At 44.9% G+C, this 25,428-nt stretch overlaps 1 protein-coding gene across 3 annotated transcripts; it reads right to left on the reverse strand.

Moving 5' to 3' along the window:
- Positions 1–1,171: 1,171 nt before the first annotated feature.
- Positions 1,172–25,428, reverse strand: aif1l (allograft inflammatory factor 1-like). 3 transcript variants are annotated; one of them, XM_034547526.1, is made up of 7 exons: positions 25,273–25,406; positions 24,888–24,949; positions 16,686–16,752; positions 5,682–5,723; positions 4,724–4,889; positions 3,465–3,583; positions 1,384–3,412 (listed from the first exon to the last, which is right to left on the reverse strand). In XM_034547526.1, exons 1-6 carry the CDS (start codon positions 25,289–25,291, stop codon positions 3,496–3,498), a joined length of 444 nt encoding a protein of 147 aa, XP_034403417.1. In that variant the 5' UTR covers positions 25,292–25,406; the 3' UTR covers positions 1,384–3,412; positions 3,465–3,495. The 3 variants fall into 3 exon arrangements, 2 of the variants coding, with proteins under 2 accessions (XP_034403416.1, XP_034403417.1); XR_004610647.1 differs by having other exon boundaries at positions 1,385–1,912; positions 2,145–3,583; XM_034547525.1 differs by having other exon boundaries at positions 1,172–3,583; positions 25,273–25,428.

The raw sequence follows: 25,428 nt of genomic DNA on the forward strand, positions 1-25,428 counted from the left end.
GTTAATGCACATGTTTACCTTTACCTTTAACATCATAAGTGTTAATGCACATGTTTACCTTTAACATCATAAGTGTTAATGCACATGTTTACCTTTACCTTTAACATCATAAGTGTTAATGCACATGTTTACCTTTAACATCTTAAGTGTTAATGCACATGTTTACCTTTAACATCATAAGTGTTAATGCACGTTTACCTTTAACATCATAAGTGTTAATGCACATGTTTACCTTTACCTTTAACATCATAAGTGTTAATGCACAGGTTTACCTTTAACATCATAAGTGTTAATGCACAGGTTTACCTTTCCCTTTAACATCATAAGTGTTAATGCACATGTTTACCTTTAACATCTTAAGTGTTAATGCACATGTTTACCTTTAACATCATAAGTGTTAATGCACATGTTTACCTTTAACATCATAAGTGTTAATGCACAGGTTTACCTTTAACATCATAAGTGTTAATGCACAGGTTTACCTTTAACATCATAAGTGTTAATGCACAGGTTTACCTTTCCCTTTAACATCATAAGTGTTAATGCACATGTTTACCTTTAACATCATAAGTGTTAATGCACAGGTTTACCTTTAACATCATAAGTGTTAATGCACAGGTTTACCTTTCCCTTTAACATCATAAGTGTTAATGCACATGTTTACCTTTAACATCTTAAGTGTTAATGCACATGTTTACCTTTAACATCATAAGTGTTAATGCACATGTTTACCTTTAACATCTTAAGTGTTAATGCACATGTTTACCTTTAACATCATAAGTGTTAATGCACATGTTTACCTTTAACATCATAAGTGTTAATGCACACGTTTACCTTTACCTTTAACATCATAAGTGTTAATGCACATGTTTACCTTTACCTTTAACATCATAAGTGTTAATGCACAGGTTTACCTTTAACATCATAAGTGTTAATGCACATGTTTACCTTTACATTTAACAGCACCGATAGCCATGTGATCCTTCACAACACGGGTTCTTTAAGAACCTAATGGGCAGTCAGCCTCTTTCATAAACAAGAGACGGATAATGAACAAACACTGGTGGTTAAAACACATCTGATATCTATTAAACTTGTTGTTTTTCACTCAAAAGTAAAAAGGAGTTCAAGAGTTTGAAGGATCTCCATTACACGAATAATTCAAAAGTTAACAGGCCAGTGTAAGAATAATTTTAATTCCTTTGGTGTCTGCAAACAATGTGCATCTTCACAACATTAAACGATGCAATGCACCATCAGACAAACACAAATAATAGTTTAAAAGACTTTAGGTGGATTAAAAATACTACAAGTACCAACTTCACAGTAAGTAGTGGAGTCACAGCAACACTGAGGCACAAATAACAGAATCCACAAGGGGGGGGAGGGGGGGGGGGGGGGTGAACACATGAAGTATGAGATCACACAAGCAGTCAAATCACCTAACAAACTGTCCAACGCTGTGACATTAACAATACAATAATTACGTAAAGAAAAGGGAACAAAATGTACATTAAAAAAAGATTCATCACTCGAGAATAATGCGTAATCACCAAATCAATATAATTCAACAAATGTCATCAAAACTCTCTCACCAAATAACAAAGATTTCATGTGAACTAAGAGGACTCGTGTGTTTGAGCTCTACAGCGTCTGCATGTCGAGGCACTTGGAAAGAATATGATTGTACAGTGTGGAGTATGTTATGTACATGTGTCAATCACACTCCCTCACAGATCACATGTCACTACCATGTTACTAACATGTGCTCTGACCTCACAGATCACATGTTACTAACATGTGCTCTGATCTCACAGATCACATGTTACTACCATGACCTCACATATCACATGTTACTACCATGACCTCACAGATCACATGTTACTACCATGTTACTAACATGTGCTCTGACCTCACAGATCACATGTTACTACCATGACCTCACAGATCACATGTTACTACCATGACCTCACAGATCACATGTTACTACCATGTTACTAACATGTGCTCTGACCTCACAGATCACATGTTACTACCATGACCTCACAGATCACATGTTACTACCATGACCTCACAGATCACATGTTACTACCATGTTACTAACATGTGCTCTGACCTCACAGATCACATGTTACTACCATGACCTCACAGATCACATGTTACTACCATGGCCTCACAGATCACATGTTACTACCATGGCCTCACAGATCACTTGTTACTACCATGTGCTCTGATCTCACATGTTACTACCATGACCTCACAGATCACATGTTACTAACATGGCCTCACAGATCACATGTTACTACCATGACCTCACAGATCACATGTTACTAACCATGTTACTAACATGTGCTCTGATCTCACAGATCACATGTTACTACCATGGCCTCACAGATCACATGTTACTACCATGTTCTCTGACCGCACAGATCACATGTTACTACCATGGCCTCACAGATCACATGTTACTACCATGGCCTCACAGATCACATGTTACTACCATGTTACTAACATGTTCTCTGACCTCTCAGATCACATGTTACTACCATGGCCTCACAGATCACATGGCCTCACAGATCACATGTTACTACCATGTTACTAACATGTGCTCTGACCTCACAGATCACATGTTACTACCATGGCCTCACAGATCGCATGTTACTACCATGTTACTAACATGTGCTCTGACCTCACGGATCACATGTTACTACCATGTGCTCTGACCTCACGGATCACATGTTACTACCATGTGCTCTGACCTCACGGATCACATGTTACTACCATTCACTCACACTACAACAGTAAAAACGCTTCGCACTGCAGTCATCTACAAAAATATTATTAGCTCATGATTACCCAGTTACTGATTCCAGATCAGCTCCGGGGGCTGACGACTCTGACCCAGTAATCTCTGGCACCTGATGGAAAGCGAGACGCTGACCAGGATTATTAGGAATTAATCTGAAAACGTCTTCTTCTTCTTCTCCTCCGAAAGCATCAAAATGTCGGTACAATAAAGGCTTCCCAAAAAGGAGAAGCAAGGAAAGGAAAAAAAAAAACCTCTTCCCTTAAAATACATCCATGAAACACTCAACAACAGAAAGATAATTCATCAACCAGATCACAAGGACAACTACGAACGCTACGTTTCAATTAAAGGGGGATGAAAAGAGGAATGGAATATTCCCAGTCAAACATCATTTAGTGAGTTGCACACACCAGATATCACACAATAACATCCTCACTGGTCCCACACCAAGACAACACCCCACATGTTAGAGAACCATTCATCCTCACTGGTCCCACACCAAGACAACACCCCACATGTTAGAGAACCATTCATCCTCACTGGTCCCACACCAAGACAACACCCCACATGTTAGAGAACCATTCATCCTCACTGGTCCCACACCAAGACAACACCCCACATGTTAGAGAACCATTCATCCTCACTGGTCCCACACAAAGACAACACCCCACATGTTAGAGAACCATTCAGGGCAGGCTGGAAATGTCCCTCTTGGGAGGGGGTCCGCCTGGTTTACAGGAGGCGCCGTTGGCTTTGTCCTCAAAGACCAGGACTCTGTGGGGGGGGGGGGGAGCAAAACAAAGGCAAATTAATTTAAAAAAAGGACCCTAATAAAAAAATGGTGGCCATAAAATGCACCTTATCAGATTTCCCCCCGTTTTTCCATTTTCTCCTAAACGCTGGGTCCAATTCTTACAAAACTTTCTGTGGTTCATTATTGGTTCAATGTCATCAAAAGTTATCGAAAGCTTGTTGATATCTCATTACGTTCAGAGGATATGGACCAATGAACTTCTAATGGGTGTGGACTAATATGTAAAGACACATAACTTCCAAATCACTTGGCCTATCCTCACCAAATTGCTATCATATGTCTACATGGCATCCCTAAACGTACCCTAATTCTTTCATAATATTTGAACATTAGGGGGCGCTGCAGTTAATTGCTCAATATCTGTATTTTTAGCCTTTTTCATGTTTTGGGGAGTTGTAAAACAGCGAACTCCTCCTAGAGATTAAACCTGATTTATTCCAAAGTCGGGCAGTGTGATCTTGAGACCTTAGCAATGAAAAGTTATAAAACGATTTAAAAAATATAAAACTATGTGCGTAGGGCGCAACGGCAAAGAACACCATTCGCCATGAAAATGGAAGTTGTTTTAACTGGGCCATACATTATGTAATCTGCTCCATATTTCTCATATGTCATGACATACTGACCCTGAAGACATCCATATGATAATTTAGCATTCTAGTCATAGCGCCACCTAGTGGCTCTATGACGTGACCGTCGTGGTTAATCAGCACGTGACCGTCGTGGTTAATCAGCACGTGACCGTCGTGGTTAATCAGCACGTGACCGTCGTGGTTAATCAGCACGTGACCGTCGTGGTTAATCAGCACGTGACCGTCGTGGTTAATCAGCACGTGACCGTCGTGGTTAATCAGCACGTGACCGTCGTGGTTAATCAGCACGTGACCGTCGTGGTTAATCAGCACGTGACCGTCGTGGTTAATCAGCTATAGTCGGTTACCTAAGCTCATGATCCGGCTCAGGATGAGGACGGTTGACTACGAATAGGCTGACCGAGATGGGCTTTGTTGCCATGGAGAGTAACGACTAATCTAGCATGTGGGTAGTGACATCACTGCTTACACGCACACACACACACACACAAGCACACACACACTTACAGTTTGAGCACGGCTGAGCGCTTGCCCAGCATCATCTTCACAAAGTCCCGGTAGTCGATGGTGTTGCTGCTGCCGCCGCCCGTCACCTCCACAATCATCTTCTTGAGCTCCAGGTGCGTCTTGGGCACGCCGAGCTTCTCCATCATGCGCTTCAGACCCATCATGTCTGAGAGAAGGTGACAATCAGATGTTAATATTAATACTGTTTATGTATTCAAACCTGCATTAAAAGAGTTCCCGACTCATCGCACTTGAAAGATGAAAGACAAATACAGGAGGTTCTAATAAAAAAAGACGAGGCGAGTTGCATTGTGGGAAATGTAGGATCTGGTGTGTTTAGAGCTTCACCGTTTCTCTCTATCTTCATCGCTACTAAAACGCTGGAGGAAACCTTCAGAAAGGGCATGAAGAAATCTAGCATAAGCTTATTCCTGTTTGTATTGACTTCATAATAACTAGTAAAGTTTGTAATGTCCCTCAATGGAGAGTTTTTATTCCAGATCTGGACTTATTCTTACTGGGGTGATAACACTAAACACAAAGCAGAGGAGGCTGGTGGGGATGTCATTAGTTTGGTTCAAAGACAATAAAATGGCCGATTCATCATGTCTGGATCCATCCTCTGGACAGCGTGGACACCACATCAAGGCAGTCCATCGGGGAGGTGTTGAGATACTTCAGGTGGACCGAGCAACTGGTCATGTGTTTGTCTACTCGCTGACGTCATGTAATGAACACGTATCAGCTTCTCTGAGGACCTGCAGACAGACACACACACACACACACACACACACACACACACACACACACACACACACACACACACACACACACACACACACACACACACACACACACACACACACACACACACACACACACACACACACACACACACACACACACACACACACACACACACACACACACCCACCCCTGGGTGTTTTCGACTACTCACCAATCTCTCCTTGGTCGTTCAGGTCAAACTCAGAATATTTGTCTGCAAAAAAAAACACACACACACAATCATTACTAACGGCTCACACACCACTTTCCTCCAACAAACACTTGTCATCTCACAAGTCAGTAAAAAGTGCTTGTTAACAACAGCTGAAGAGGCAAAGCGGGACAGACTCAAACAGCTGGTGACGACAGGTGTGTGTATGTGTGTGTGTGTGTGTGTGTGTTTTGAACGTCTCAGGGGAAAGCAGGCCGAGGGCAGCTGGGAGGGGTTGACGTCTGAGAAGTGAGAGGGTCAGGAAGTTAAAGGAGAAGTTGAGGTTTCAAAGAATCAGGGAGGAAACCAAAGACGTTCCTGTGTGTGTGTTCCGGTCCTGATAACATGGAGATGAACCTGATAACTTGGTCTGTCTTGTGTTATACGTTAAAGGAATAACTTGGTCTGTCTCGTGTTATACGTTAAAGGAATAACTTGGTCTGTCTGTCTTGTGTTATACGTTAAAGGAATAACTTGGTCTGTCTCGTGTTATACGTTAAAGGAATAACTTGGTCTGTCTGTCTTGTGTTATACGTTAAAGGAATAACTTGGTCTGTCTCGTGTTATACGTTAAAGGAATAACTTGGTCTGTCTGTCTTGTGTTATACGTTAAAGGAATAACTTGGTCTGTCTCGTGTTATACGTTAAAGGAATAACTTGGTCTGTCTCGTGTTATACGTTAAAGGAATAACTTGGTCTGTCTGTCTCGTGTTATACGTTAAAGGAATAACTTGGTCTGTCTTGTGTTATACGTTAAAGGAATAACTTGGTCTGTCTGTCTCGTGTTATACGTTAAAGGAATAACTTGGTCTGTCTGTCTCGTGTTATACGTTAAAGGAATAACTTGGTCTGTCTGTCTTGTGTTATACGTAAAAGGAATAACTTGGTCTGTCTTGTGTTATACGTTAAAGGAATAACTTGGTCTGTCTGTCTCGTGTTATATGTTAAAGGAATAACTTGGTCTGTCTGTCTTGTGTTATATGTTAAAGGAATAACTTGGTCTGTCTGTCTTGTGTTATACGTTAAAGGAATAACTTGGTCTGTCTGTCTTGTGTTATACGTTAAAGGAATAACTTGGTCTGTCTCGTGTTATACGTTAAAGGAATAACTTGGTCTGTCTGTCTTGTGTTATACGTTAAAGGAATAACTTGGTCTGTCTTGTGTTATACGTTAAAGGAATAACTTGGTCTGTCTCGTGTTATACGTTAAAGGAATAACTTGGTCTGTCTGTCTCGTGTTATACGTTAAAGGAATAACTTGGTCTGTCTTGTGTTATACGTTAAAGGAATAACTTGGTCTGTCTGTCTCGTGTTATACGTTAAAGGAATAACTTGGTCTGTCTGTCTCGTGTTATACGTTAAAGGAATAACTTGGTCTGTCTGTCTTGTGTTATACGTAAAAGGAATAACTTGGTCTGTCTTGTGTTATACGTTAAAGGAATAACTTGGTCTGTCTGTCTCGTGTTATATGTTAAAGGAATAACTTGGTCTGTCTGTCTCGTGTTATATGTTAAAGCAATAACTTGGTCTCGTGTTATACGTTAAAAGAATAACTTGGTCTGTCTTGTGTTATACGTTAAAGGAATAACTTGGTCTCGTGTTATACGTTAAAGGAATAACTTGGTCTGTCTCGTGTTATACGTTAAAGGAATAACTTGGTCTGTCTCGTGTTATACGTTAAAGGAAGAACTTGGTCTGTCTGTCTCGTGTTATACGTTAAAGGAATAACTTGGTCTGTCTGTCTCGTGTTATACGTTAAAGGAATAACTTGGTCTGTCTGTCTTGTGTTATACGTTAAAGGAATAACTTGGTCTGTCTCGTGTTATACGTTAAAGGAATAACTTGGTCTGTCTCGTGTTATACGTTAAAGGAATAACTTGGTCTGTCTGTCTCGTGTTATACGTTAAAGGAATAACTTGGTCTGTCTGTCTTGTGTTATACGTAAAAGGAATAACTTGGTCTGTCTTGTGTTATACGTTAAAGGAATAACTTGGTCTGTCTGTCTCGTGTTATATGTTAAAGGAATAACTTGGTCTCGTGTTATACGTTAAAAGAATAACTTGGTCTGTCTTGTGTTATACGTTAAAGGAATAACTTGGTCTCGTGTTATACGTTAAAGGAATAACTTGGTCTGTCTCGTGTTATACGTTAAAGGAATAACTTGGTCTGTCTCGTGTTATACGTTAAAGGAATAACTTGGTCTGTCTCGTGTTATACGTTAAAGGAAGAACTTGGTCTGTCTGTCTCGTGTTATACGTTAAAGGAATAACTTGGTCTGTCTGTCTCGTGTTATATGTTAAAGGAATAACTTGGTCTTGTGTTATATGTTAAAGGAATAACTTGGTCTGTCTTGTGTTATACGTTAAAGGAATAACTTGGTCTGTCTTGTGTTATACGTTAAAGGAATAACTTGGTCTTGTGTTATACGTTAAAGGAATAACTTGGTCTGTCTTGTGTTATACATTAAAGGAACAACTTGGTCTGTCTGTCTTGTGTTATACGTTAAAGGAATAACTTGGTCTCGTGTTATACGTTAAAGGAATAACTTGGTCTGTCTCGTGTTATACGTTAAAGGAATAACTTGGTCTGTCTGTCTCGTGTTATACGTTAAAGGAATAACTTGGTCTGTCTGTCTCGTGTTATACGTTAAAGGAATAACTTGGTCTGTCTGTCTTGTGTTATACGTTAAAGGAATAACTTGGTCTGTCTTGTGTTATACGTTAAAGGAATAACTTGGTCTGTCTGTCTCGTGTTATATGTTAAAGGAATAACTTGGTCTTGTGTTATATGTTAAAGGAAAAACTTGGTCTGTCTTGTGTTATACGTTAAAGGAATAACTTGGTCTTGTGTTATATGTTAAAGGAATAACTTGGTCTGTCTTGTGTTATACGTTAAAGGAATAACTTGGTCTGTCTGTCTTGTGTTAAAGGAATAACTTGGTCTGTCTCGTGTTATACGTTAAAGGAATAACTTGGTCTGTCTGTCTTGTGTTATACGTTAAAGGAATAACTTGGTCTGTCTGTCTCGTGTTATATGTTAAAGGAATAACTTGGTCTTGTGTTATATGTTAAAGGAATAACTTGGTCTGTCTTGTGTTATACGTTAAAGGAATAACTTGGTCTTGTGTTATACGTTAAAGGAATAACTTGGTCTGTCTTGTGTTATACGTTAAAGGAACAACTTGGTCTGTCTGTCTTGTGTTATACGTTAAAGGAATAACTTGGTCTCGTGTTATACGTTAAAGGAATAACTTGGTCTGTCTCGTGTTATACGTTAAAGGAATAACTTGGTCTGTCTCGTGTTATACGTTAAAGGAATAACTTGGTCTGTCTCGTGTTATACGTTAAAGGAATAACTTGGTCTGTCTGTCTCGTGTTATACGTTAAAGGAATAACTTGGTCCGTCCCGTGTTATACGTTAAAGGAATAACTTGGTCTGTCTTGTGTTATACGTTAAAGGAATAACTTGGTCTGTCTCGTGTTATACGTTAAAGGAATAACTTGGTCTGTCTTGTGTTATACGTTAAAGGAATAACTTGGTCTGTCTTGTGTTATACGTTAAAGGAATAACTTGGTCTGTCTCGTGTTATACATTAAAGGAATAACTTGGTCTGTCTGTCTCGTGTTATACGTTAAAGGAATAACTTGGTCCGTCTCGTGTTATACGTTAAAGGAATAACTTGGTCTGTCTTGTGTTATACGTTAAAGGAATAACTTGGTCTGTCTGTCTTGTGTTATACGTTAAAGGAATAACTTGGTCTGTCTGTCTTGTGTTATACGTTAAAGGAATAACTTGGTCTGTCTCGTGTTATACGTTAAAGGAATAACTTGGTCTGTCTCGTGTTATACGTTAAAGGAATAACTTTGTCTGTCTTGTGTTATACGTTAAAGGAATAACTTGGTCTGTCTTGTGTTATACGTTAAAGGAATAACTTGGTCTGTCTGTCTTGTGTTATACGTTAAAGGAATAACTTGGTCTGTCTCGTGTTATACGTTAAAGGAATAACTTGGTCTGTCTCGTGTTATACGTTAAAGGAATAACTTGGTCTGTCTCGTGTTATACGTTAAAGGAATAATGTGGTCTGTCTCGTGTTATACGTTAAAGGAATAACTTGGTCTGTCTGTCTCGTGTTATACGTTAAAGGAATAACTTGGTCTGTCTGTCTTGTGTTATACGTTAAAGGAATAACTTGGTCTGTCTTGTGTTATATGTTAAAGGAATAACTTGGTCTTGTGTTGTATGTTAAAGGAATAACTTGGTCTGTCTTGTGTTATACGTTAAAGGAATAACTTGGTCTCGTGTTATACGTTAAAGGAATAACTTGGTCTGTCTCGTGTTATACGTTAAAGGAATAACTTGGTCTGTCTGTCTCGTGTTATACGTTAAAGGAATAACTTGGTCTGTCTGTCTCGTGTTATACGTTAAAGGAATAACTTGGTCTGTCTGTCTTGTGTTATACGTTAAAGGAATAACTTGGTCTGTCTCGTGTTATACGTTAAAGGAATAACTTGGTCTGTCTCGTGTTATACGTTAAAGGAATAACTTGGTCTGTCTTGTGTTATACGTTAAAGGAATAACTTGGTCTTGTGTTATACGTTAAAGGAATAACTTGGTATTGTGTTATACGTTAAAGGAATAACTTGGTCTGTCTTGTGTTATACGTTAAAGGAATAACTTGGTCTGTCTGTCTTGTGTTATACGTTAAAGGAATAACTTGGTCTCGTGTTATACGTTAAAGGAATAACTTGGTCTCGTGTTATACGTTAAAGGAATAACTTGGTCTGTCTCGTGTTATACGTTAAAGGAATAACTTGGTCTGTCTCGTGTTATATGTTAAAGGAATAACTTGGTCTGTCTCGTGTTATACGTTAAAGGAATAACTTGGTCCGTCTCGTGTTATACGTTAAAGGAATAACTTGGTCTGTCTTGTGTTATACGTTAAAGGAATAACTTGGTCTGTCCGTCTCGTGTTATACGTTAAAGGAATAACTTGGTCTGTCTCGTGTTATACGTTAAAGGAATAACTTGGTCTGTCTTGTGTTATACGTTAAAGGAATAACTTGGTCTGTCTCGTGTTATACGTTAAAGGAATAACTTGGTCTGTCTCGTGTTATACGTTAAAGGAATAACTTGGTCTGTCTCGTGTTATACGTTAAAGGAATAACTTGGTCTGTCCGTCTCGTGTTATACGTTAAAGGAATAACTTGGTCTGTCTTGTGTTATACGTTAAAGGAACAACTTGGTCTGTCTGTCTTGTGTTATACGTTAAAGGAATAACTTGGTCTCGTGTTATACGTTAAAGGAATAACTTGGTCTGTCTCGTGTTATACGTTAACGGAATAACTTGGTCTGTCTCGTGTTATACGTTAAAGGAATGACTTGGTCTGTCTCGTGTTATACGTTAAAGGAATAACTTGGTCTGTCTCGTGTTATACGTTAAAGGAATGACTTGGTCTGTCTCGTGTTATACGTTAAAGGAATAACTTGGTCTGTCTCGTGTTATACGTTAAAGGAATAACTTGGTCTGTCTGTCTTGTGTTATACGTTAAAGGAATAACTTGGTCTGTCTTGTGTTATACGTTAAAGGAATAACTTGGTCTGTCTCGTGTTATACGTTAAAGGAATAACTTGGTCTGTCTTGTGTTATACGTTAAAGGAATAACTTGGTCTGTCTCGTGTTATACGTTAAAGGAATAACTTGGTCTGTCTCGTGTTATACGTTAAAGGAATAACTTGGTCTGTCCGTCTCGTGTTATACGTTAAAGGAATAACTTGGTCTGTCTCGTGTTATACGTTAACGGAATAACTTGGTCTGTCTGTCTTGTGTTATACGTTAAAGGAATAACTTGGTCTGTCTTGTGTTATACGTTAAAGGAATAACTTGGTCTGTCTTGTGTTATACGTTAAAGGAATAACTTGGTCTGTCTTGTGTTATACATTAAAGGAACAACTTGGTCTGTCTGTCTTGTGTTATACGTTAAAGGAATAACTTGGTCTCGTGTTATACGTTAAAGGAATAACTTGGTCTGTCTCGTGTTATACGTTAACGGAATAACTTGGTCTGTCTCGTGTTATACGTTAAAGGAATGACTTGGTCTGTCTCGTGTTATACGTTAAAGGAATAACTTGGTCTGTCTCGTGTTATACGTTAAAGGAATGACTTGGTCTGTCTCGTGTTATACGTTAAAGGAATAACTTGGTCTGTCTCGTGTTATACGTTAAAGGAATAACTTGGTCTGTCTGTCTTGTGTTATACGTTAAAGGAATAACTTGGTCTGTCTCGTGTTATACGTTAAAGGAATAACTTGGTCTGTCTCGTGTTATACGTTAAAGGAATAACTTGGTCTGTCTCGTGTTATACGTTAAAGGAATGACTTGGTCTGTCTCGTGTTATACGTTAAAGGAATAACTTGGTCTGTCTCGTGTTATACGTTAAAGGAATAACTTGGTCTGTCTGTCTTGTGTTATACGTTAAAGGAATAACTTTGTCTGTCTCGTGTTATACGTTAAAGGAATAACTTGGTCTGTCTCGTGTTATACGTTAAAGGAATAACTTGGTCTGTCTTGTGTTATATGTTAAAGGAATAATAATAATTTCTCATTATGAACTGAAGTGGCTTCACGCCATGAAAAACATTTCTTCTCGCTTCTCCCTAGATTTCACCCTCTTTAGAGCAGAAGAACACTTTGGTCAGATTACACTATTTCTGTCCCACGCTGGAAGCTGTGTGTGTGTGTGTGTATGTGTGTGTCTGTGTGTGTGTGTGTGTGTGTGTGGAGAGAGAGAGTGGCCTGTGTGAACCCATAGGGAACAGGACAATGCTCACCCTGTTTGTAAACTCTGAGAAGGGACACACACACACACACACACACACACACACACACACACACACACACACACACACACACACACACACACACACACACACACACACACACACACACACACACACACACACACACACACACACACACACACACACACACACACACACACACACACACACTTGTTGCTGAACAGAACCGTCTTCAGTCTCCTCCTGACTCACATTCCTCGTCAAATTCTGAACATAATTACAACGTTTCTTCTTTATGAAGAAGTCTGTGATTCGATCTGAGTGATTTATATTGTTGTTTTATTGTTTGAGGGCTTTTCCATTACAAAAACCACCGTGCTGATAAAACATTTGAAATAGAAGATGACTTCCTCTGCTACTTTGGCCAATACCTTCATCACACCTGTCCGTCAATACTAATTGGGCCATAGGAGTCCACGTGTAGGAGTCCACGTATAGGAGTCCACGTGTAGGAGTCCATGTGTAGGAGTCCATGTGTAGGAGTCCATGTGTAGGAGTCCACGTGTAGGAGTCCACGTGTAGGAGTCCACGTATAGGAGTCCACGTGTAGGAGTCCATGTATAGGAGTCCATGTGTAGGAGTCCATGTGTAGGAGTCCACGTGTAGGAGTCCACGTGTAGGAGTCCACGTGTAGGAGTCCACGTGTAGGAGTCCATGTGTAGGAGTCCATGTGTAGGAGTCCACGTGTAGGAGTCCACGTATAGGAGTCCACGAGTCCATGTGTAGGAGTCCACGTGTAGGAGTCCACGTATAGGAGTCCACGTATAGGAGTCCACGTGTAGGAGTCCACGTATAGGAGTCCATGTGTAGGAGTCCATGTATAGGAGTCCATGTGTAGGAGTCCATGTGTAGGAGTCCACGTATAGGAGTCCACGTGTAGGAGTCCATGTATAGGAGTCCATGTGTAGAAGTCCACGTATAGGAGTCCATGTATAGGAGTCCATGTGTAGGAGTCCACGTGTAGGAGTCCATGTGTAGGAGTCCATGTGTAGGAGTCCATGTATAGGAGTCCACGTGTAGGAGTCCACGTGTAGGAGTCCACGTATAGGAGTCCACGTATAGGAGTCCACGTGTAGGAGTCCATGTGTAGGAGTCCACGTGTAGGAGTCCACGTGTAGGAGTCCATGTATAGGAGTCCACGTGTAGGAGTCCATGTATAGGAGTCCATGTGTAGGAGTCCATGTATAGGAGTCCATGTGTAGGAGTCCATGTGTAGGAGTCCATGTATAGGAGTCCATGTGTAGGAGTCCATGTGTAGGAGTCCATGTGTAGGAGTCCATGTGTAGGAGTCCATGTATAGGAGTCCATGTGTAGGAGTCCATGTGTAGGAGTCCATGTATAGGAGTCCATGTATAGGAGTCCACGTGTAGGAGTCCATTCATAGGAGTCCATTCATAGGAGTCCATGTATAGGAGTCCATGTATAGGAGTCCATGTATAGGAGTCCATGTGTAGGAGTCCATGTGTAGGAGTCCATGTGTAGGAGTCCATTCATAGGAGTCCATGTATAGGAGTCCATGTATAGGAGTCCACGTGTAGGAGTCCATGTGTAGGAGTCCATGTGTAGGAGTCCATGTATAGGAGTCCATGTGTAGGAGTCCATGTATAGGAGTCCATGTATAGGAGTCCATGTGTAGGAGTCCATGTATAGGAGTCCATGTATAGGAGTCCATGTGTAGGAGTCCATGTATAGGAGTCCATGTATAGGAGTCCATGTGTAGGAGTCCATGTGTAGGAGTCCATGTATAGGAGTCCATGTATAGGAGTCCATGTGTATGAGTCCATGTGTAGGAGTCCACGTGTAGGAGTCCACGTATAGGAGTCCACGTGTAGGAGTCCACGTATAGGAGTCCACGTGTAGGAGTCCACGTATAGGAGTCCATGTGTAGGAGTCCATGTATAGGAGTCCATGTGTAGGAGTCCATGTGTAGGAGTCCACGTGTAGGAGTCCACGTATAGGAGTCCATGTGTAGGAGTCCATGTATAGGAGTCCATGTGTAGGAGTCCATGTGTAGGAGTCCACGTATAGGAGTCCACGTGTAGGAGTCCATGTATAGGAGTCCATGTGTAGGAGTCCATGTGTAGGAGTCCATGTATAGGAGTCCATGTGTAGGAGTCCATGTGTAGGAGTCCATGTATAGGAGTCCATGTATAGGAGTCCACGTGTAGGAGTCCATTCATAGGAGTCCATTCATAGGAGTCCATGTATAGGAGTCCATGTATAGGAGTCCATGTATAGGAGTCCACGTGTAGGAGTCCACGTGTAGGAGTCCACGTGTAGGAGTCCATTCATAGGAGTCCATGTATAGGAGTCCATGTATAGGAGTCCACGTGTAGGAGTCCATGTGTAGGAGTCCATGTATAGGAGTCCATGTGTAGGAGTCCATGTATAGGAGTCCATGTATAGGAGTCCATGTATAGGAGTCCATGTATAGGAGTCCATGTATAGGAGTCCATGTGTAGGAGTCCATGTATAGGAGTCCATGTATAGGAGTCCACGTGTAGGAGTCCATGTGTAGGAGTCCATGTATAGGAGTCCATGTGTAGGAGTCCATGTATAGGAGTCCATGTATAGGAGTCCATGTATAGGAGTCCATGTATAGGAGTCCATGTGTAGGAGTCCATGTATAGGAGTCCATGTATAGGAGTCCATGTGTAGGAGTCCATGTGTAGGAGTCCATGTATAGGAGTCCATGTATAGGAGTCCATGTGTATGAGTCCATGTGTAGGAGTCCACGTATAGGAGTCCATGTGTAGGAGTCCATGTATAGGAGTCCATGTGTAGGAGTCCATGTATAGGAGTCCATGTATAGGAGTCCATGTGTATGAGTCCATGTGTAGGAGTCCACGTATAGGAGTCCACGTGTAGGAGTCCACGTATAGGAGTCCATGTGTAGGAGTCCATGTATAGGAGTCCATGTGTAGGAGTCCATGTGTAGGAGTCCACGTATAGGAGTCCACGTGTAGGAGTCCACGTATAGGAGTCCATGTGTAGGAGTCCATGTGTAGGAGTCCATTCATAGGAGTCCATTCATAGGAGTCCATGTATAGGAGTCCATGTATAGGAGTCCACGTGTAGGAGTCCACGTATAGGAGTCCATGTGTAGGAGTCCATGTGTAGGAGTCCACGTATAGGAGTCCATGTGTAGGAGTCCACGTGTAGGAGTCCATTCATAGGAGTCCATTCATAGGAGTCCATGTATAGGAGTCCATGTATAGGAGTCCATGTATAGGAGTCCACGTATAGGAGTCCATGTATAGGAGTCCATGTGTAGGAGTCCACGTATAGGAGTCCATGTGTAGGAGTCCATGTATAGGAGTCCATGTGTAGGAGTCCATTTAATTCATACACACTAAACTATTCTGTTTGATTGACAGAAAGGCTGACGAGCATCGGCCGTATACTAACTATTAAAACAAAGGAAATAATAGTTTGAATAATAATCCCCAAATAAATAAAATGTTGAAGTAGGGTATATTAAAAATTATTCATATCATGAGGATTGCTAGCGTAGCGTGGATGGGACGTGGTTAGAAGGCCTTCGTTTGGATACTTGACCTCTGGGTCACTGGGACAGAATGGAAACAGAAAGATAGAAATAAAGAAGAGCAATCCTCCCGGGACCCGGGTGCCGGATCCCCTTTCCGTTACTATATCCCTGCTCCATTTCCTCCAGCAAGCACAGATTGAAAGTAGGTCACCGGGGGCTGGGGGGGTTCTCAATAAACAGCCTTATGTTATTCCATCTGGAAAACCGCACATACAAAAATAAATAAACTCACACAAGTCAGAAAACTAAATACTCTAAATACGTGTAGTATACCCGGCTCCTCGTAGCCGTGGGTTTAGCCGGCGAACATCTGAACCTTGAAACAACAAGCGGAGGAACGCCCCGGCACATTCCTGAGAGCCCTCCGAGGACTCGGCCTCCTTGGAACCTCAACGGTCTGCTTCCCACAGAGGAACACAGGGCGCTGTGTGTGTGTGTGTGTGCAGACAAACAAACAAACAAACAAACAAACATCCAGGCAAAGACAAAAGCCAGATGTGGCGGACACATAGAGACGAACCACACACTTGCTCAGGGGGGCGGGGCTGGATTTGCTTACTTTTGAGGCCTTCCAATTTTTCGGGCAGGTCCTCTTCATCCCTGTATTTCTGGTCTTCCATGTATTCCTGAGAAAGAGGAGGAAGAGGAAGAGGAGGAAGAGGGGTGAACAAACTGAAGGTGATCAGGAAAATCAAACGTTTCACAAGACTGAAGATGACCCCCCCCCCCCCCCCCCCCCCCGCAGTGACATGGCTTACACGGCCTCGTTAAGTGGAACACGCCACGAGGGCCCGAAGGAGCCCGAGGGGAGTTTTTCTAATGAAATTATAACAATGAAATGGCTTCAAGAGAGCGAGAGTCGGGTTGTTCTCCGCACGGGCGATGGCTGACGCAGTGGCAGCATCACCACAGAGGTCACGATGCTGAGGTCAAGCATCACCACAGAGGTCACGATGCTGAGGTCAAACATCACTACAGAGGTCACGATGCTGAGGTCAAGCATCACCACAGAGGTCACGATGCTGAGGTCAAACATCACCACGGAGGTCACGATGCTGAGGTCAAACATCACTACAGAGGTCACGATGCTGAGGTCAAGCATCACCACAGAGGTCACGATGCTGAGGTCAAACATCACCACGGAGGTCAAACATCACTACAGAGGTCAAGCATCACCAGAGGTCACGATGCTGAGGTCAAACATCACCAGAGGTCACGATGCTGAGGTCAAACATCGCCACAGAGGTCACGATGCTGAGGTCAAACATCGCCACAGAGGTCACGATGCTGAGGTCAAGCATCGCCACAGAGGTCAAGCATCACCACAGAGGTCACGATGCTGAGGTCAAACATCACCACAGAGGTCACGATGCTGAGGTCAAACATCACCACAGAGGTCACGATTCTGAGGTCAAACATCACCACAGAGGTCACGATTCTGAGGTCAAACATCACCACAGAGGTCACGATGCTGAGGTCAAACATCACCACAGAGGTCACGATGCTGAGGTCAAGCATCGCCACAGAGGTCAAGCATCACCACAGAGGTCACGATGCTGAGGTCAAACATCACCACAGAGGTCACGATGCTGAGGTCAAGCATCGCCACAGAGGTCACGATGCTGAGGTCAAACATCACCAGAGGTCACGATGCTGAGGTCAAACATCGCCACAGAGGTCACGATTCTGAGGTCAAACATCACCACAGAGGTCACGATGCTGAGGTCAAGCATCACCACAGAGGTCACGATGCTGAGGTCAAACATCACCACAGAGGTCAAGCATCACCACAGAGGTCACGATGCTGAGGTCAAGCATCACCACAGAGGTCACGATGCTGAGGTCAAACATCACCACAGAGGTCAAGCATCACCACAGAGGTCACGATACTGAGGTCAAACATCACTACAGAGGTCACGATGCTGAGGTCAAACATCACCACAGAGGTCACGATTCTGAGGTCAAACATCACCACAGAGGTCAAGCATCACCACAGAGGTCACAATGCTGAGGTCAAACATCACCAGAGGTCACGATGCTGAGGTCAAACATCACCAGAGGTCACGATGCTGAGGTCAAACATCACCACAGAGGTCACGATGCTGAGGTCAAACATCACCAGAGGTCACGATGCTGAGGTCAAACATCACTACAGAGGTCACGATGCTGAGGTCAAACATCACCACAGAGGTCACGATGCTGAGGTCAAACATCAACACAGAGGTCACGATGCTGAGGTCAAACATCACCACGGAGGTCAAACATCACTACAGAGGTCAAGCATCACCAGAGGTCACGATGCTGAGGTCAAACATCACCAGAGGTCACGATGCTGAGGTCAAACATCGCCACAGAGGTCACGATGCTGAGGTCAACCATCACCACAGAGGTCACGATGCTGAGGTCAAACATCGCCACAGAGGTCACGATGCTGAGGTCAAGCATCGCCACAGAGGTCAAGCATCACCACAGAGGTCACGATGCTGAGGTCAAACATCACCACAGAGGTCACGATGCTGAGGTCAAACATCACCACAGAGGTCACGATTCTGAGGTCAAACATCACCACAGAGGTCACGATTCTGAGGTCAAACATCACCACAGAGGTCACGATGCTGAGGTCAAACATCACCACAGAGGTCACGATGCTGAGGTCAAGCATCGCCACAGAGGTCAAGCATCACCACAGAGGTCACGATGCTGAGGTCAAACATCACCACAGAGGTCACGATGCTGAGGTCAAGCATCGCCACAGAGGTCAAGCATCACCACAGAGGTCACGATGCTGAGGTCAAACATCACCAGAGGTCACGATGCTGAGGTCAAACATCGCCACAGAGGTCACGATTCTGAGGTCAAACATCACCACAGAGGTCACGATGCTGAGGTCAAGCATCACCACAGAGGTCACGATGCTGAGGTCAAACATCACCACGGAGGTCAAACATCACTACAGAGGTCAAGCATCACCAGAGGTCACGATGCTGAGGTCAAACATCACCAGAGGTCACGATGCTGAGGTCAAACATCGCCACAGAGGTCACGATGCTGAGGTCAAACATCACCACAGAGGTCACGATGCTGAGGTCAAACATCGCCACAGAGGTCACGATTCTGAGGTCAAACATCACCACAGAGGTCACGATGCTGAGGTCAAACATCACCACAGAGGTCACGATGCTGAGGTCAAACATCGCCACAGAGGTCACGATGCTGAGGTCAAGCATCGCCACAGAGGTCAAGCATCACCACAGAGGTCACGATGCTGAGGTCAAACATCACCACAGAGGTCACGATGCTGAGGTCAAACATCACCACAGAGGTCACGATTCTGAGGTCAAACATCACCACAGAGGTCACGATTCTGAGGTCAAACATCACCACAGAGGTCACGATGCTGAGGTCAAACATCACCACAGAGGTCACGATTCTGAGGTCAAACATCACCACAGAGGTCAAGCATCACCACAGAGGTCACAATGCTGAGGTCAAACATCACCAGAGGTCACGATGCTGAGGTCAAACATCACCAGAGGTCACGATGCTGAGGTCAAACATCACCAGAGGTCACGATGCTGAGGTCAAACATCGCCACAGAGGTCACGATTCTCAGGTCAAACATCACCACAGAGGTCACGATTCTGAGGTCAAACATCACCACAGAGGTCACGATGCTGAGGTCAAGCATCACCACAGAGGTCACGATGCTGAGGTCAAACATCACCACAGAGGTCAAGCATCACCACAGAGGTCACGATACTGAGGTCAAACATCACTACAGAGGTGACCATGTGTAGGAGTCCATGTGTAGGAGTCCATGTGTAGGAGTCCATGTATAGGAGTCCATGTATAGGAGTCCACGTGTAGGAGTCCATTCATAGGAGTCCATTCATAGGAGTCCATGTATAGGAGTCCATGTATAGGAGTCCATGTATAGGAGTCCACGTATAGGAGTCCACGTGTAGGAGTCCATGTGTAGGAGTCCATGTGTAGGAGTCCATTCATAGGAGTCCATGTATAGGAGTCCATGTATAGGAGTCCACGTGTAGGAGTCCATGTGTAGGAGTCCATGTGTAGGAGTCCATGTATAGGAGTCCATGTGTAGGAGTCCATGTATAGGAGTCCATGTATAGGAGTCCATGTATAGGAGTCCATGTATAGGAGTCCATGTGTAGGAGTCCATGTATAGGAGTCCATGTATAGGAGTCCATGTGTAGGAGTCCATGTATAGGAGTCCATGTATAGGAGTCCATGTGTAGGAGTCCATGTGTAGGAGTCCATGTATAGGAGTCCATGTATAGGAGTCCATGTATAGGAGTCCATGTGTAGGAGTCCATGTGTAGGAGTCCATGTGTAGGAGTCCATGTATAGGAGTCCATGTATAGGAGTCCATGTGTAGGAGTCCACGTGTAGGAGTCCACGTATAGGAGTCCATGTGTAGGAGTCCATGTGTAGAAGTCCATGTGTAGGAGTCCATGTGTAGGAGTCCATGTGTAGGAGTCCATGTGTAGGAGTCCATGTGTAGGAGTCCATTTAATTCATACACACTAAACTATTCTGTTTGATTGACAGAAAGGCTGACGAGCATCAGCCGTATACTAACTATTAAAAAAAAGGAAATAATAGTTTGAATAATAATCCCCAAATAAATAAAATGTTGAAGTAGGGTATATTAAAAATTATTCATATCATGAGGATTGCTAGCGTAGCGTGGATGGGACGTGGTTAGAAGGCCTTCGTTTGGATACTTGACCTCTGGGTCACTGGGACAGAATGGAAACAGAAAGATAGAAATAAAGAAGAGCAATCCTCCCGGGACCCGAAAGAAAGAGGAGGAAGAGGAAGAGGAGGAAGAGGGGTGAACAAACTGAAGGTGATCAGGAAAATCAAACGTTTCACAAGACTGAAGATGACCCCCCCCCCCCCCCCCCCCCCCCCGCAGTGACATGGCTTACACGGCCTCGTTAAGTGGAACACGCCACGAGGGCCCGAAGGAGCCCGAGGGGAGTTTTTCTAATGAAATTATAACAATGAAATGGCTTCAAGAGAGCGAGAGTCGGGTTGTTCTCCGCACGGGCGATGGCTGACGCAGTGGCAGCATCACCACAGAGGTCACGATGCTGAGGTCAAGCATCACCACAGAGGTCACGATGCTGAGGTCAAACATCACTACAGAGGTCACGATGCTGAGGTCAAGCATCACCACAGAGGTCACGATGCTGAGGTCAAACATCACCACGGAGGTCACGATGCTGAGGTCAAACATCACTACAGAGGTCACGATGCTGAGGTCAAGCATCACCACAGAGGTCACGATGCTGAGGTCAAACATCACCACGGAGGTCAAACATCACTACAGAGGTCAAGCATCACCAGAGGTCACGATGCTGAGGTCAAACATCACCAGAGGTCACGATGCTGAGGTCAAACATCGCCACAGAGGTCACGATGCTGAGGTCAAACATCACCACAGAGGTCACGATGCTGAGGTCAAACATCGCCACAGAGGTTACGATGCTGAGGTCAAGCATCGCCACAGAGGTCAAGCATCACCACAGAGGTCACGATGCTGAGGTCAAACATCACCACAGAGGTCACGATGCTGAGGTCAAACATCACCACAGAGGTCACGATTCTGAGGTCAAACATCACCACAGAGGTCACGATTCTGAGGTCAAACATCACCACAGAGGTCACGATGCTGAGGTCAAACATCACCACAGAGGTCACGATGCTGAGGTCAAGCATCGCCACAGAGGTCAAGCATCACCACAGAGGTCACGATGCTGAGGTCAAACATCACCACAGAGGTCACGATGCTGAGGTCAAGCATCGCCACAGAGGTCAAGCATCACCACAGAGGTCACGATGCTGAGGTCAAACATCACCAGAGGTCACGATGCTGAGGTCAAACATCGCCACAGAGGTCACGATTCTGAGGTCAAACATCACCACAGAGGTCACGATGCTGAGGTCAAGCATCACCACAGAGGTCACGATGCTGAGGTCAAACATCACCACAGAGGTCAAGCATCACCACAGAGGTCACGATACTGAGGTCAAACATCACTACAGAGGTCACGATGCTGAGGTCAAACATCACCACAGAGGTCACGATTCTGAGGTCAAACATCACCACAGAGGTCAAGCATCACCACAGAGGTCACAATGCTGAGGTCAAACATCACCAGAGGTCACGATGCTGAGGTCAAACATCACCAGAGGTCACGATGCTGAGGTCAAACATCACCACAGAGGTCACGATGCTGAGGTCAAACATCACCAGAGGTCACGATGCTGAGGTCAAACATCACTACAGAGGTCACGATGCTGAGGTCAAACATCACCACAGAGGTCACGATGCTGAGGTCAAACATCACCACAGAGGTCACGATGCTGAGGTCAAACATCACCACGGAGGTCAAACATCACTACAGAGGTCAAGCATCACCAGAGGTCACGATGCTGAGGTCAAACATCACCAGAGGTCACGATGCTGAGGTCAAACATCGCCACAGAGGTCACGATGCTGAGGTCAAACATCACCACAGAGGTCACGATGCTGAGGTCAAACATCGCCACAGAGGTCACGATGCTGAGGTCAAGCATCGCCACAGAGGTCAAGCATCACCACAGAGGTCACGATGCTGAGGTCAAGCATCGCCACAGAGGTCAAGCATCACCACAGAGGTCACGATGCTGAGGTCAAACATCACCACAGAGGTCACGATGCTGAGGTCAAGCATCGCCACAGAGGTCAAGCATCACCACAGAGGTCACGATGCTGAGGTCAAACATCACCAGAGGTCACGATGCTGAGGTCAAACATCGCCACAGAGGTCACGATTCTGAGGTCAAACATCACCACAGAGGTCACGATGCTGAGGTCAAGCATCACCACAGAGGTCACGATGCTGAGGTCAAACATCACCACGGAGGTCAAACATCACTACAGAGGTCAAGCATCACCAGAGGTCACGATGCTGAGGTCAAACATCACCAGAGGTCACGATGCTGAGGTCAAACATCGCCACAGAGGTCACGATGCTGAGGTCAAACATCACCACAGAGGTCACGATGCTGAGGTCAAACATCGCCACAGAGGTCACGATTCTGAGGTCAAACATCACCACAGAGGTCACGATGCTGAGGTCAAACATCACCACAGAGGTCACGATGCTGAGGTCAAACATCGCCACAGAGGTCACGATGCTGAGGTCAAGCATCGCCACAGAGGTCAAGCATCACCACAGAGGTCACGATGCTGAGGTCAAACATCACCACAGAGGTCACGATGCTGAGGTCAAACATCACCACAGAGGTCACGATTCTGAGGTCAAACATCACCACAGAGGTCACGATTCTGAGGTCAAACATCACCACAGAGGTCACGATGCTGAGGTCAAACATCACCACAGAGGTCACGATTCTGAGGTCAAACATCACCACAGAGGTCAAGCATCACCACAGAGGTCACAATGCTGAGGTCAAACATCACCAGAGGTCACGATGCTGAGGTCAAACATCACCAGAGGTCACAATGCTGAGGTCAAACATCACCAGAGGTCACGATGCTGAGGTCAAACATCGCCACAGAGGTCACGATTCTGAGGTCAAACATCACCACAGAGGTCACGATTCTGAGGTCAAACATCACCACAGAGGTCACGATGCTGAGGTCAAGCATCACCACAGAGGTCACGATGCTGAGGTCAAACATCACCACAGAGGTCAAGCATCACCACAGAGGTCACGATACTGAGGTCAAACATCACTACAGAGGTCACGATGCTGAGGTCAAACATCACCACAGAGGTCACGATTCTGAGGTCAAACATCACCACAGAGGTCACGATGCTGAGGTCAAACATCACCACAGAGGTCACGATTCTGAGGTCAAGCATCACCACAGAGGTCACAATGCTGAGGTCAAACATCACCAGAGGTCACGATGCTGAGGTCAAACATCACCAGAGGTCACGATGCTGAGGTCAAACATCACCACAGAGGTCACGATGCTGAGGTCAAACATCACCAGAGGTCACGATGCTGAGGTCAAACATCACTACAGAGGTCACGATGCTGAGGTCAAACATCACCACAGAGGTCACGATGCTGAGGTCAAACATCACCACAGAGGTCACGATGCTGAGGTCAAACATCACCAGAGGTCACGATGCTGAGGTCAAACATCACTACAGAGGTCACGATGCTGAGGTCAAACATCACCAGAGAGGTCAAACATCACTACAGAGGTCACGATGCTGAGGTCAAACATCACCAGAGAGGTCAAACATCACTACAGAGGTCAAGCATCTTGTAATAACTGTATTTTAGTGCTGCACATGAAAGTCGTTTATTATTATTGATTACTTAGATTCTTCATAATAAAAGAATAAACTCCACATTGGATGCCCGTCGTGACGTCACGTTGACGTCAGAACAGCGGATCCTTTACGTCTTTGTTTACTTCACATTTGTCCGTTTAGGAATTAAGAGGCAAACGAGGGATTTACAAATTATAATGGATCAACCTCACGAAGGACCGGGCGCAGCAATGTGACCGGAGCACGCGCACACACGCACAACAAGTGCCACCAGCCTGCAGGTCGATAACGTGCATCGACGGCATGTGGTCAATTCCGTTGAGCGCGTGCGCGTGGCGTTCAGGGACCTCATTATTCACGCGTCGCTGCCTCGGACCGCACGTTTAAACAAACAAGTGCTCGCGCGCGGTGCACGTGAACCGGAACCGGTTTACCTGGTTTATCTCTTCCAGTCTGGACCGCTGCTGCTCCTTCAGCAGGCCGAAGGCTTTCCCTCCTGGAAGAGACAAGAAATCACGTTATTCACCGGCCGAGGCTCAGCCCGGAGCCGGAGCCGGAGCCGGAGCCCGGAGCCCGGAGCCGGGTCGGCCTGGACCCGACCGAGGCTCAGCCCGGAGCCGGAGCCCGGAGCCCGGAGCCGGGTCGGCCTGGACCCGACCGAGGCTCAGCCCGGAGCCGGAGCCCGGAGCCGGAGCCCGGAGCCCGGAGCCGGGTCGGCCTGGACCCGACCGAGGCTCAGCCCGGAGCCGGAGCCCGGAGTCCGCCGGTGCTCCGTGGTAAAGATGCCCGGGACAAAGCAGCCCGCTTCCGGTCGCTCACCTTGGACGTCGGACGGCATCCCGGAGCTGATCGTGAATCCAGAGGAACGCAAACCGGGGCGACTCTCCGTTAGAAACCGGGCTGAGCGGGGCGCGAGGTACCGCTGTCAAGCCGGACGCGGTCAGAGGAGCAGCATCCGGTCCATCCTTTCAAAAT

The sequence above is a fragment of the Cyclopterus lumpus genome, chromosome 12 (assembly GCF_009769545.1).
Source record: "Cyclopterus lumpus isolate fCycLum1 chromosome 12, fCycLum1.pri, whole genome shotgun sequence".
Taxonomy (NCBI): domain Eukaryota; kingdom Metazoa; phylum Chordata; class Actinopteri; order Perciformes; family Cyclopteridae; genus Cyclopterus; species Cyclopterus lumpus.

Excerpts from the sequence above, each read along its gene's own strand:
- aif1l (XM_034547525.1), bottom strand. Across the intron at positions 5,724-16,685 it reads AAAATTGGAAGGCCTCAAAA|ACAAATATTCTGAGTTTGAC; the intron begins GTAAGCAAATCC and ends TTTTTTTTGCAG. Across the intron at positions 3,584-4,723 it reads CGCTCAGCCGTGCTCAAACT|AGTCCTGGTCTTTGAGGACA; the intron begins GTAAGTGTGTGT and ends CCCCCCCCACAG.